Source organism: Callospermophilus lateralis, chromosome 1, assembly GCF_048772815.1.
Source record: "Callospermophilus lateralis isolate mCalLat2 chromosome 1, mCalLat2.hap1, whole genome shotgun sequence".
NCBI classification, from domain to species: domain Eukaryota; kingdom Metazoa; phylum Chordata; class Mammalia; order Rodentia; family Sciuridae; genus Callospermophilus; species Callospermophilus lateralis.
Genome location: NC_135305.1, coordinates 191,628,614 through 191,642,055, shown reverse-complemented (window position 1 = coordinate 191,642,055; position 13,442 = coordinate 191,628,614). Strand labels below are relative to the sequence as shown.

The window sequence follows — 13,442 nt, the reverse complement described above, 5'->3', positions numbered from 1 at the left end:
TAAGAAGTTTGGCATCTTAGAATCTTCAGTTTGAAAACAGTGAGCCATTTTATTTTTTATTTGTTTACTTATTTTGGTGCTGGGAATTGAACCCAGGGCCTTGGTGTCTCCTAAGTATCTATTGTACCATTGAGCTATGTTCCCATGCCCAGTTAAGCATTGGAGACATATTATTTAATATAATGCAAAACATTGTAGTCAGAGAAAACAGAGTTGAATTCTTTCTCTGTCCCTTCTTTTTATGGAAGTGGGGTCAAGTCTTACTTAAATTTTCTATTTCATTTATGAAGTGAGGATACCCCATGGTTGGTTAAATGTAATAATACCTTTGAATTAGACAAAATGCTTTGTTCTGTCCTAGTAAAAATTTTCTATTCAGTGAACATCATAAGTAAATGAGGGTGGGGAGGAGGTTAAAATCTAAGAAAAATTTGCAAGTTGTGTATTGTGTTAATCAGTTTGTTAGCTATGTAAGAGACAGTTTTATAGTTTGTTAGCTTTAGGAGCTTAATTTTAGATGAATCTCATTTCTAAAATATATATATATATATATTTATAAATGAATATGAAGAATTAATAGGAACTTGATGGAAATACTTATTTTCAATTTGCTTTACTGAGGGTTTTTTTTTCTTTTTCTCCCTTTCTATGTTGTGGATTGAACCTAGTGCCTCCCACATGCTAGGCAAATTCTCTCCAACTGAGCTGTACCTCAGCCTTCAGTTTTCATTAATGTTGCAAGTATTGAGATAAGTGACAAAAATAACTCTGCGGATTCATATGTAAATTCTCATAAAATGGGAGGGTGAATACTTCCAAGTTTAAATAAGTGTGAATATTAACATTTTACTGTAGTGTTAGCAAGGTTATAACCAAAGAGAAAATGAAATACTTTTTATTTAGTCAGTCACTAGAAAAATAGAGTTTTTCTGTTAAATTTGGAGTATAATTAAAAATTATTTTTCCCTTCAAAGGGAATTGTTGACTAAAATCACATATTTATAATATTAAGTGTTTTTGTTGAACTGCAGATTTGAAGAATTGCATATTTTTTTGTGTACACTCTTTTGTTTGTTTTTCCTTCCTTTCCCTCTGTTCTTCCCTTCTCTACAAATTTTGGTTTTTGTTTGTGTGTGTATACTCCTAACTACTTATTTGACAGAACTTACTCACAGATATTTAATAGGGTTGATGTTCATTGTATATACTAATTTATTTTTGTTGTTAATTCAGACCAGATTTGTTTAATCCAAAAGAAGATGGGGATTAAATGAAAAACACATTCTTCATTACTATTTGGCCCCAAGGGTGATGTGATCTGACTGCTGCACAGATAGTTAATTTTGAAGGTCTTTGCTTAGATCTGTGATCTGCTTTACTTTGAGTTGCCTTTGTTTTAGTGGTTCTTGTAGGGTATTGAAAAAGAGGTTTGAATGTTGATTCTGTGTTTGCACTTGAATGATCTTTTCAACAAAAGTTTGTATAGATTCATGTGTATGCTTTTTGTTTTTGAATTTATGTATTTTAATCTTCCCTTAGGTTTTTGTTTTTGTTACTGGGTCCAGCAGGCAAGGCACCACAGTACCATGAAATTGGCCGATCGATAGCCACTCTCATGACAGATGAGGTACTGAAATAACAGTTAAATACTTTTGAAATACACAGTTACTATGGGATTAAATTATAGTCTTCTCTTTCATAGTGTAGCTTATAAAATTGTCTTTAATGTCTCTACTATTTTATATTTACTTTTCAAATATTTGTCTTTGGTAAGGATTAGTGAGTATTGATATTTTTTAATTCTTATTTTTAAACATTTGAAATTATTGACTACTTTCTTTGAGGTTTGAAAGGTTTCCTAGCTTAGATTTCAAGAAATTTCTGAATTTATATCCCCAATCCTGTTTTATTTTTTTGTTATGAGATCAGGCCTCATTCAGTTATCTTTTATGATTGTTGTCCAGAGTGGGTAACTTATTTATGATATCTAAAGTGAATTTACCATTTTAAAATTCTTATACCCAATATGTTTTTCTTTTTAGATTTTTCATGATGTAGCTTATAAAGCAAAAGACAGAAATGACCTCTTATCTGGAATTGATGAATTTTTAGATCAAGTAACTGTTTTGCCTCCAGGAGAGTGGGATCCTTCCATACGTATAGAGCCACCCAAAAGTGTTCCTTCTCAGGTAAGCATCCAGAGCTCTTCTTCCATGAGTTACTTTTTTAATTTAAAAAAAAAAAAAAAAACTAGATAAAATTTCAGATTATACATTGCTATGATTAAAAAGTCTTAAAAGTATTGGGACATTGCTCTGTGGGAGAGCATGTACCACTGTCTAGTGTGTGAGGTCCTCGACTCAGTTGGTAGGTGGCAGAGCTACATTCACCTTGTCTCCTTTATCTTCTTACCCTTATGCCCACCTCTCTGGTTGACGATTTGTTGTGTTTAGTTTAATTCAGAACATGGAAGTAGGCACATGTAATATAGTCTTTCTTTTTTTTTTTCCCCTTTTGTAATGTTGGGAGTTGAACCCAGGGCCTTTGCATGCCAGGCAAGCACTATTCTACTGAGCCACAATCCCAGCCCCATAATACAGTTTTATTTATTCCTCTGTCTTACAAAGGTTTTCATACTATATATAATATTGTGTATCCTTTTTTATAGAGGATGAACATTTCTAATCTGAAATCCAAAATTCTCTAAAATCTGAAACATTTTGAATTCTGACATGAAGCTTAAAATGTTTCAGATTTTGAATCCTGAACCAGTACAATCTGTGCAAATATGTTTAAATTTAAAAAACTGAAATATTTTTAGTTCCAAGTATTTTGGATAAGGAATACTAACCTGTATAATAGTATATCCTGGAGATGTGTTCATAAGTAATGATGGAGCTATTCCTTATTCTTTTTTCTATAGCTACATTCTGTTCCATTTATGGCTGTGCCATTGTTTATCCTACTCCTGGGCTCTGGTTATTTTCAGTCTTTTGCTATTGCAAACTGTACCATGATACTCATAGGCCATTTTAGCCTCATATAAATATATCTTTAGGATAGGTCTCCAGAAATAGGTTGCTGGTTCAAAGGGGAGTCATTTATAATCTGAATAGATATTACCAGAATCCCCTGTCATCTTGAACTGTTTTGAAACTCTCAGTTAGAGAACTGCCTGTTTCCCTGCATCCTCACTAACAAACTTTCAGGTATTTCTCAGTCTGATTGGTATGTTTATCTTGCTGATTATCTTTTAATGAGGTTTTAATATGTATTTCTTTAATGAGTGGGGTTGAATATTCATAATTATTGTCTTTAATTTTTTAATTTGTCTTAGTTATACATGACAGTAGAATGCATTTATGTACTTTGATATATCATATATGGATGGGATATAATTTCTCATTTTTCTGAGTGTACAATGATTATTGTTTTGTTCATTGCCCTTTACCACCTTTTTTTGACCATTGAAAATAATTCATTGATCCTTTGGAGTTTGTCATGGTGTGTCATATGACATTATGCATCAGATTTTATCTTTTTTTTGTACCTTGTTGCGTGGTTATCCCAGGTCATTAAAACATTAAGCATTATACCTTTGATTAATGATGTGGCCTTCACATTAATTAAATTTCCATCTATATTTGAGTCTGATTCTTGAATTTCTTTTATTTTATATTCTGTTTATTCATGAATTAATTCTATACTACTTATTTTATTTTATTTTTTTTTTGTGGCTTTTTGGTATATATTAATATCTGGCAGGTCCAGACTTGTTTTTGCCCGTTTTTTTTCTTTTTCCTTTCCTCCTCAGTTCTCTTGACCGTCTTTGCATGTTTAGTTTTCTATATAAACTTTAAGATCAGCTTTCTTTGTCCAGAAATAAAACCTTCTGGTTTTTAGAATTACGATTACAGTTAATTTCCCAGTGAACTGAGGAAGAATTAACATCTTTCTGACACTCAATCTTCTTTTTTTCAAGAACATGATATGTCTATCCCCAGTCAATTTTCTGTTTCACATTGGTTTTTGCATCAAAGAATGTCAAAGTTTTCTTTATCTATACTTTGCCTGCTTCTTGGAGAGCATATTCATAGAATACTTTGTTTCTAGTGTAAATGAGGTCTTAGTTTCATTTGTGTGTGTGTGTGTGTGTGTGTGTGTGTGTGTGTGTGTGAACTGTTTTTACATGTATGTGCTTTTTGTCCTAAAACCCTTCTTAGTTGTTTTTTTTTTTTTTTTAATTGTATGTGTTGGTTTTTATTGTTTTCAGAAACAAGAAGGTTTATTTAGGAAAGCAGAGGCATATTCAAGGCAGAATACGGCCTATCTCAAGAGTGAGAGGCCTTTGGAATAAAACAAGGAATACACATTGAAGGTAGAATGTAGACTGTCTTCAGAGGGAGATACACCTATATATGGTAGTTTTTTCAGTCATACTGTTTGTAATAAGAGAGAGGTTTGTTCCTACATTTTTAGATCTTTTACCTCTAATATTTTTCTTGTCTAATTGTATTAACTGACGAGTATTAACTAGCAGTGGCTTTAAAATAAGGGCATTCCTTATCTTGCTTCTAACTCTTGTCAGTGTCTCTAGTGTTTTCCTTATTAAATAAGTTACTGATATTGGGGCCAAAATGTACATTTTATCATGTTAAGAAAGTATCAATTATTATTTTATTGAAATTTTTAGTATAAAAGGATGTTGAATTTTTATCAAATGCCTTTCTAGCATCTGTGGCAATGAATTATATTAATTTTATTTGTCACCTGTTTGGTAAATTTTATTAGTAGATTTCTTAATGTAAAACATTAGTATTGTTAGAGTGAGTGCAGCTTGGACTTTAAAGTGCTAGTAGGCTGTGTCCCTATTCTATTTAAGATGTTTGCACCATTGTAAGTAGAGTGGTCTATAGATTTTTGTGCTATCTTCATGGGTTGATATCATTATTCCATTTGTTTCATAAAAACAATAGTTTTCTTTTTTCTGCTGTTCTTAAACAGTTTAAATGGTATGGAATATTTTGGTTTCAAAAGTTTGGAAGAATTACTTTGTAAAATAGTTTGATCTTGCATCTTTTGTCATATGATAGAGTTTAACATCTTGCTTATTTCTTTTGTGGAATTTGGTTTCTGTGATTTCCATTTTTTTCCTGGGGTTTGTTTTTATAAATCATGCTTTTCTGGTATATTATCTGTTTTATCCAAGTTTTTAATTTATTTGAAAACAGTTGTGCATCTTGCTCTATATATTTTCCCTCAGTTTGTGAAGTTTTTGTCTCCTTGTTGTTTAGCTAGCAGCTAATCATCTATCATATTTAAACAGCAGCTTTTAAAAAATATATATGACAACAGAATGTATTTTGACACATCATACATAAATGGAGTATAACTTTTCATTCGTCCCGTACACAGGTCATGTAATCATATGCACATAGGGTAATAATGTCAGTTTACCTTTTTTTTAAAGAGTTTTTTTTCCTACCTCAGTTTCTGATTTTAGTTGTTTGATTTCATTTCACTTTTTTTTTAGGAAAGAGTTTTGTTTTTACATTTGCTACGTTTGACATTTGATTCATCTTAATTTTTTTTTGTAATATGAGTGCTTAATTTTTTATATACATAAATGCTATGTAGAGTTTTCCATTGTTTTTGTTTTCTAGGAATTCTATAAATTTGGTTCCTCTTTATCCTAGGGTGGTTTTAATTTTGACATTTTCAAATGGTAACGTTATATTTACAGATGAGTCTTGTAATTTTATAAATATTGGATATGTAAACCAGGCCATATAAGTCTGTGGTTGAGCCAGAGCCTTTGACTTCAGGTGACTTCCTGGGACCACATTTACTCTGCCTCATTTTCTGTCTCCTTCCTTTCTCCCTTGCTTCCCTCCTTCCCCTTGCATATGTGTGCATATGTATACAAATATGTACATAGTCTTTTAGTTTAGTTACCTCTTGAGGTAACAAATTAAAAGCTCAATCCTTTGTCTTCACTGTGAGAGAGACTCTCCTATGTCATGGCAATGGTACTCTTTAAAATGAAATATAGCAGAAAATTGGTTTTCATTAAAACATGTTTAATAAACAATTCTTGTGCTACTTTTTAAAGGGAAGTATTTTAGTGAAAGAAACAGCATTTTGAAAATTAGTGTACATTTCTCAGTAGTTGATATGAACAATATTTAAAGATTTCTGGTGAGAGAGAGGTTTTTTTTGGAGACTATTCATAGCTATTGCTGAAGAGTAAATGAAATTGTGTGTTTACATGTTTAGAATATAAGATACAAAAAGCTAACCATAAATTCAGAATACATTAGATTCTATTCATAGTATAATTAATTTACTTTTTCACAGTGTAATTTATTTAATGAGAAGTTTACTTTGGGAAGCATTTTTCTAGATCACTGATTAGATATATAATCCATATAAGGTCTGAAGTTACCTTCAATCAAAGTACCACTTAAGTTTTTTAAAAAACAGATTTCTGAAAATGTGTTTTTATGAAATTCAGGAAAAGAGAAAGATTCCAGTGTTTCCCAATGGATCTGCCCCTATATCTGGTGAGACTCCTAAGGAGGCTGCTCATCATGCTGGGCCTGAGCTGCAGAGGACTGGACGGTGGGTACCCAGATACTGACATCTTTTTGAAACCAGGGTTTGATTTGATGAAAAAAGCATGAACATTTTGTTTTTCTTTCCAAATATTTGGAACCTAATATTACACAGTCTTTCTTTTGTGTTTTTTAAAATATATATTGTATAAATTCTATAGTACTGAGAAAATTGTATATGCATTTAAAAGTAATTTTAATAGTACATACCAAACTTTAGTTTAAAATGGAAATAATGAACCATATATTTAGAAATTGCAGTTATTTGGTATATAGGTTAATTTTCATTGCCTCTACTAAGGTTATTAATGAAGGGTTAGAGTCCTTATAGAGTTCATCATATCAAATTTTGGGAAGAGGAATTATAATGAATGATTTTGTATTACGTGTAGATTTATATATAATATTTTATGCACACACACATATATGTAAAATATCATGAGATACTATAGAATTACATGGACAAGCATGATTAAATTGTAATATTCTCTGTGGAAACCTTTTTAGAAAATGTAAAAAGTTAACTTTTGGAGTAAAGAATAGAATTGTTGCCAGGTATAAACATCTTTACAATGTTTTAAAATATTTTGTAGGAGTAGATAAATGCTGTGGTGTTTCCATATATATGGGTATTGATGCTGTTTTGTCTACTGGGGAGCAGTATGGAACTCAAAAATCGTGAATCTTAAAATCTTTGCTTATAAAACTAGGATATCATATACAGACACTGTATTAGGGATTTTGATGACATGTCTTAAAGGGTCCTATGCATAAGAAAAATAACAATGGGCATACTGGGTATAAATTAAACTCACAATGTGACTCATTGACTAATGTATTAGTTTCTATGAATATAAAAGAATAAAATACCATTGCTGTGTAGACAGTGCTGGTCTATTAGCTATCATTTCTTTGAACTTTATATGGAGATAGGGTTATTCTCTGAATTAGACCCCCCACTAATCTCACAGTCACCTTAGAGCCTCTATAAGCCATCTGTTAAATAACTAGTTATTGATTTGATGTTATAGATACATTGGCATCTTTTTATTGTAAGCTGATTTCCCTTGCTATCATATTATTTATAGAATAACTTCCAACACTTGCAAAGGTGTGTTTAGGATGTATTTCACTATTAGCTTTAAAATAAATAGAATGAGAAAGTTCAGAACATCCAAACCATTTGAAAGTTTACAATTAATTTCTTAATTAATTGTAAAAACAAATTCTTGCAATTGGTATTTGAATTATTACCTATTTTATGACACAGAACTTTTTTGAATTATGGATTGAGTCACTAGCATCTATTGAGTGTACCTACTGTCCCCCAAGTAGTATTTTAGACAATGGAGATAGGTTACTAAACTCCTCTTGGGGAGCTTATATATTTTGGGGAAATTTTGAAGTTAGATGTATCTAAAAGTCTGAATTTTTTTTTTTCATTTTTTTGTAGTGTGGAGGTTGAACCCAGAGCTGCTCTACCACTAGGCTACATCCTCACCCCTTTGCATTTATAAATATAATATAGATTTTAATCTCATAGGTTTATTAATATATGTACTAATTTGACTACATATGTAATAAACTAAGTATACTGAAATAGCTTTTTAGGTTTTGTCCCTAGACAGAAATAATTATATAATTGAAGCACAAATTTTTTAAAGTTATTAAAATTATTTAATAACTATTTGTGCAACTAAGTACAGCATACTACATTCATTTTAAAGGATACTTTGATTATAATTGCATTCTTTGTATTTCTAACAGTGCCTTTAAGATATATAATGTAGACAATAATGAGTAGAATTGCTTATGCATATTTCCATGAATGGCTAGGTTTTGTTTATTGTATATTTCTTTGCACATTTGTGTCCAAAGTTACATTTACTCATATAAAATCATTGCCTGCAGTCTTGTCAGTATATAGTCTATAAAAAAATGTGTTTGTCTCTTTTAGCTTAATGAGATCTATCTTTCCTCTATCATCAGTAGATTAAATGAGTGTATCTTCTATAAATTATACTGTTGTTTTAAGTTGGATTTAAATTTTTGTTGAGAAAACGCTAGGCACCAGCAGTTTTATGTAGCCCATAGTTTTAGTGTGAACTAGCTAGAATCCTCTAGTGTACAGTTTGACGAGTTTCATCTCACCTATTTAGGCTTTTTGGTGGTTTGATACTTGACATCAAAAGGAAAGCACCTTTTTTCTTGAGTGACTTCAAGGATGCATTAAGCCTGCAGTGCCTGGCCTCGATTCTTTTCCTATACTGTGCCTGTATGTCTCCTGTAATCACTTTTGGAGGGCTGCTTGGAGAAGCTACAGAAGGCAGAATAGTGAGTACCAAGATTGGTAGTGGCCAGGCTCTTAGCTCTTCAGAGGCAAGTGTCTGTATGCATTTGTCTCACTATTGGTACTTTTATTTGAAGAGTCTACCCACAGCAAGATTAACCTGTCCCAAAGCAGACTTCCCCCAAAGGTAATTGCTGTGGAAAACATGGGGAAGCCATTTGAACAGGAGAAGATGCACAGTTGAGGTAAAAAACAAAAACAAAAAACCAACAACAAAAACTTATCCTGCCTTGCTGGATGGAATGGTTTTATAATTGAGTAAAAGGCTTGCATTGTCTCCTGGTGGGTGGGTGGATTGCGGGGGGTTGTGGGTGGGGGAATTCATCAGTGGGGCTATTTCACCCTGTGAGGTATCATAGGATTAGTTAGAATCATATGATTAATATGAATCCATCAGCCCTGGCTGGTAGGCCCAAGCTAGACTATTTGGAAGATAGAACATAATTGTGGAGATGATGGATTTTTGAAGTGATATTTACTTTAATTTTGCTATTAATAAATCTGTGTGAAAGTAGCAAAGGCTTTTATTTGGAAAATATAATTGAAAATTGCCTCTTTCTTTTGATATGACTAAAATGAAATTTTTAATGTATTACTTACTGTATTAGGAGCTGTGGTACTTGGTAAAATTTTGAGAAGTATATTTTGGGGGGCGGGGCTCATGTATTTTAATGACCTTTAAATGAGATGATTTATAATTGGTAAGTGTATTTTTACCTAATAATATTTACTCTTGAGTTAAAATTTATATTTTTATAGATAAAAGTTAAAAAAATATCCAAAGCTAAGTAATGATAATTATTCATTTTAAGTATTTCATGACCTGAACACAAGATAAATCTGAAAACAAAAATTTTCATGTAACCCTGAATTTATTTTTTATTATTTAGATTCTTCTTACCTTATTCTGTATTCAATATATCAAAAGCAGATATTTTTAGTAAGTTGCTATACATGCTGTCACAAATTGTACATGTAACTGCTGGTCCTTGTGGAAATGTGTTTTATCTGTTACTTTCATGAAAGTGCTGCTTCTTTCTTGTGGACTGTCACTACCTGCCTGTCTCCTTCTGCTGTTTGATACCATGTGCATGTGATGTGTGTTAGGCACTGGAGGAGGGCAGACTAGTATAAGAGCATGTGTCTCCTATCCTCAAGGATGATAACCTAAGTGAAAGAGAATGATAATATATACATGGTTCCTACACTGTGGTTTGCTGTGCCACATGAGTGGTGGGAATTGGAGTAAGATAAATAGAAAAAGCAGGAGTATCATGTATTTGTTTTCATTTGCTTTGTTGAATTTTAGGTAGAAATGGACATACTAGGAGGTACAGTTTCAGAGTTTATAGAGTGGTAAAGGGGGAAATGTACAGATTGGGAAACCATAAATGAGATTTGAAACTGAAAATAGTGGAGGTTAACAAGGAAGATAATTTATAGGGAGAGAAGGAGAAGGAAAAGTGGTAAGTAACCTAGATTTATGGAATGGAGGAGAGATGGGTAGAGGGGCAGGGTGGAAAAGGAAAATGACCCAATAGATTGGACACAGGTATAGCCAGAGCCCTAGAAGAGAAGTGAGGATGGTGTAATTTTGCAGAAGCCAACTAGAAGTTTTGAGGAGGAATAATTAGAAGGAGGTGTTCAGTGATTTAGTACAGTCATAAAGGAGAACAGTAGTGAGGTGTGAAGAGGGCTTTTGATAGGCAAAATGGAAACTTATAACTGTAGAGTGTGGTAGAGAAGACATTGCAATGGGGCTGTGATTTCCTAAGGGAAAGACAGGTTTTAGTTTGGGAATGAACTACAAGTTGGGCAAAACTTAGAAAAAAAAATAGTCTGGGTAAGGGGAAAAATAGATCTGGATAAGGGAATGTTTTGCTTTTGTAGCTATGGCAGTGAGGAAGAGGTGAGGCTGTGAGGAAGGGTTTTCAGTGGCACCATTTGTTTTTTAAACCAAGGTTGAGGGAGGGGAACCTTAATTTTGTGCCCATCTGCTCCTGTTAACTTTTTTTTCATCTGTTACTCTCCTCTTCTCAGTTTCTTTTCCCCTCAATATCGTTTACACTTTTTTCCCTTAAGCTTAACCAAAATTCATTCCTAAATATTTTGTGGTGGCTTACCAGTGTCTTCTAGCACAAACTGGTTTCCCATAGGCAAGAAAATAAATTATCTCATACAGTTAACAAATGTATTATTAATATGGATGCTTCTCCATTATGTTGCCAAGAGACAAATTTGTATGTGTTTCATCCTGTTTTTATTCTGATAGTTGAATTATACTTTTGTTGTCTTTGTTACTTTGTGACTGCTCTGATTTTGGAAGATACTTGTTACAGTTGATAATGAGAACTGCTATTATTTATTAAGTACAATCCAGGTGCCATATACTGTGCTTGCTGGGTGTTTCTACAGATACCACTTAAGGTCTCCTAGTTGTAATCTCCTCCCATTTAAAAATGAGAAAGCTTTGGCTTTCAAAGGTTGTGATATAGCCAGAACTCAGTGCATGGCACTAACCAGTCTTCCACTTTGGATCTGGTCCTGAAGCCCTGCTCTCTTTGCCTACTGCCTCTCATTTCAGGAGTGTTGTCTTGAAAACTTCCTTTTCTTGTCTTTACCAACTATGGGCTTTCCCGCTCTGAGTAGTACATTCCACCTGGCTGTGGTGTTTGTGAATGGTAAACTATTCTTTCTTTCTGACCCCTTCCCTTTGTCTAGTAGTATGGTGTATCATCACCCCTTATCATCTCATAACCTGATTAGTTGGGATGTTATAGTGGTGGTGGTACATTTTTCTCATTTTTTTTAATTTTGCCAAATTTTAATGATAAGATACTTTCTCTATTATGGTTGGTATGAATTTTTTATGGAGATTTTGTTTATGTTAAGTATGTCATTTTTGATATCAATTGATTAGGTTTATCAGTAGTTTATAGATGAAATCTGCTTGAAAAATAAGGTCAAATGTTAATTCCTTATCTATTTGAAAGATTCTTTTTTGTACCTCTGTATTGAGCATTTAAATGTGTTTTTTAATGAACTATTTCAGACATGCCAGAGATATTAAAAATAACACACATCTTTAGATAGAATTGAATCCCTGATATATGTCTCCTCTATTTACTATTTGCATCTCACAGTATTGCTTTGAATTAAGGATGATTGCAAAAAATTCACTTTTAAATATACCAAAACAAATCAGTTTTCTCTGTGTATTTGGAATGTATTTGTAGTTTTCTGTAATGAAATTTTAATTTTAAGAGCTATAAGTTTGTGCTTCCATTATATTTGTAACTACTTGGTTTGTATTTTTATTTTACAGCTGTCTAACATGTATTATATTAGGTAAGAAATGTGTTTATGATGTATTGCTTCTATTCATTTCTTTTTTCCTTGAACAGAGTGCAATAGAGTCTCTCTTTGGAGCATCATTAACTGGGATTGCCTATTCATTGTTTGCTGGGCAACCTCTAACAATACTGGGGAGCACAGGTCCAGTTCTAGTGTTTGAAAAAATTTTATTTAAATTCTGCAGGTAAGTAATAGTTCTCTATTCATCATGTGTATTTGCATATATGTACAATTATATATTATTGTTTTTTAGCAACTGAAAAGTTCTGATCAATATCTGCATTTTTAATTTTTTGGGCTGCACTGTGGTTGGCCCCATCAAGGCTTCTACCACCATCCCCACCTCAGTAACTTAGAGATGAGGAAAATAAGATTGCCCATCAATGCAAAATCAATGTATTTTGAGTACTGATAAACAGATCATAAAAAAACAAAAAAAAAAAATCTTTTTTTCTAGCAAATTTCAACCGATAAGAAGATATTCTTCTGAACTATTTGTTAAACAATACGTTGTTGTTATACAGGAAGTTTAGAAAGAGGTAACTTTACCAGTCAGTCCTGTTTAACAGATATGAGACTGAAGCAATCAGTGAAGTGTCAGTTTCCACTGACTAGGTTATTTATGGTGTGGAGGTAATACAGGGGATTGGAGTTGGTATGCTTTGAATTCAACAGGGCCGATACTGTCTTTTTATGACAAATGCAATTGAACATTTTAGCCTGAAACAACTTGATGCTTTTAAATAATTGGTTCATCTAACTCTTGTTCTGATTTTGTACCCACTAAACAAGCTGACTCTGATTCTAATCTGTCATGACTTGAAATATAGTAGCTGCTTGTTTGAAATTTAAAAAAAGAAATCACCTTTCTCTGGTTATAATGGTGGGAGAGGAGGTGGTGGTAGTGATGGCAAGACATTGGAGCTATGTTTTTACTGCATTGATGTGTAGCTTCCTGGTCTTCAGAGGGAGTCAAATACAATTCTTTTTTTATCTGTCATTTACTTCTCATAATTGATTCCTAAAATGAGGTCTATTAATTTTGAAATATTTATTGCGTAATAGATATGTACTATGAATATTTTATATAAATGTAATAACCAGTAAGTCTTCATTCCGTTGAA

The 13,442-nt window shown here is 32.4% G+C and overlaps 1 protein-coding gene across 5 annotated transcripts in view; it reads left to right on the top strand.

Annotated features, from left to right (window-relative positions):
• The window catches only part of Slc4a7 (solute carrier family 4 member 7), a 93,975-nt gene that overhangs the window by 53,351 nt on the left and 27,182 nt on the right, over positions 1-13,442 (top strand). For all 5 annotated transcript variants that reach the window (XM_076842995.1, XM_076843031.1, XM_076843022.1 and 2 more), the window contains 5 exons: positions 1,540-1,627; positions 2,043-2,189; positions 6,515-6,621; positions 8,774-8,948; positions 12,369-12,502. In XM_076842995.1, coding sequence (XP_076699110.1) covers positions 1,540-1,627; positions 2,043-2,189; positions 6,515-6,621; positions 8,774-8,948; positions 12,369-12,502 — 651 coding nt within the window. The remainder of the gene's footprint in view (positions 1-1,539; positions 1,628-2,042; positions 2,190-6,514; positions 6,622-8,773; positions 8,949-12,368; positions 12,503-13,442) is intronic.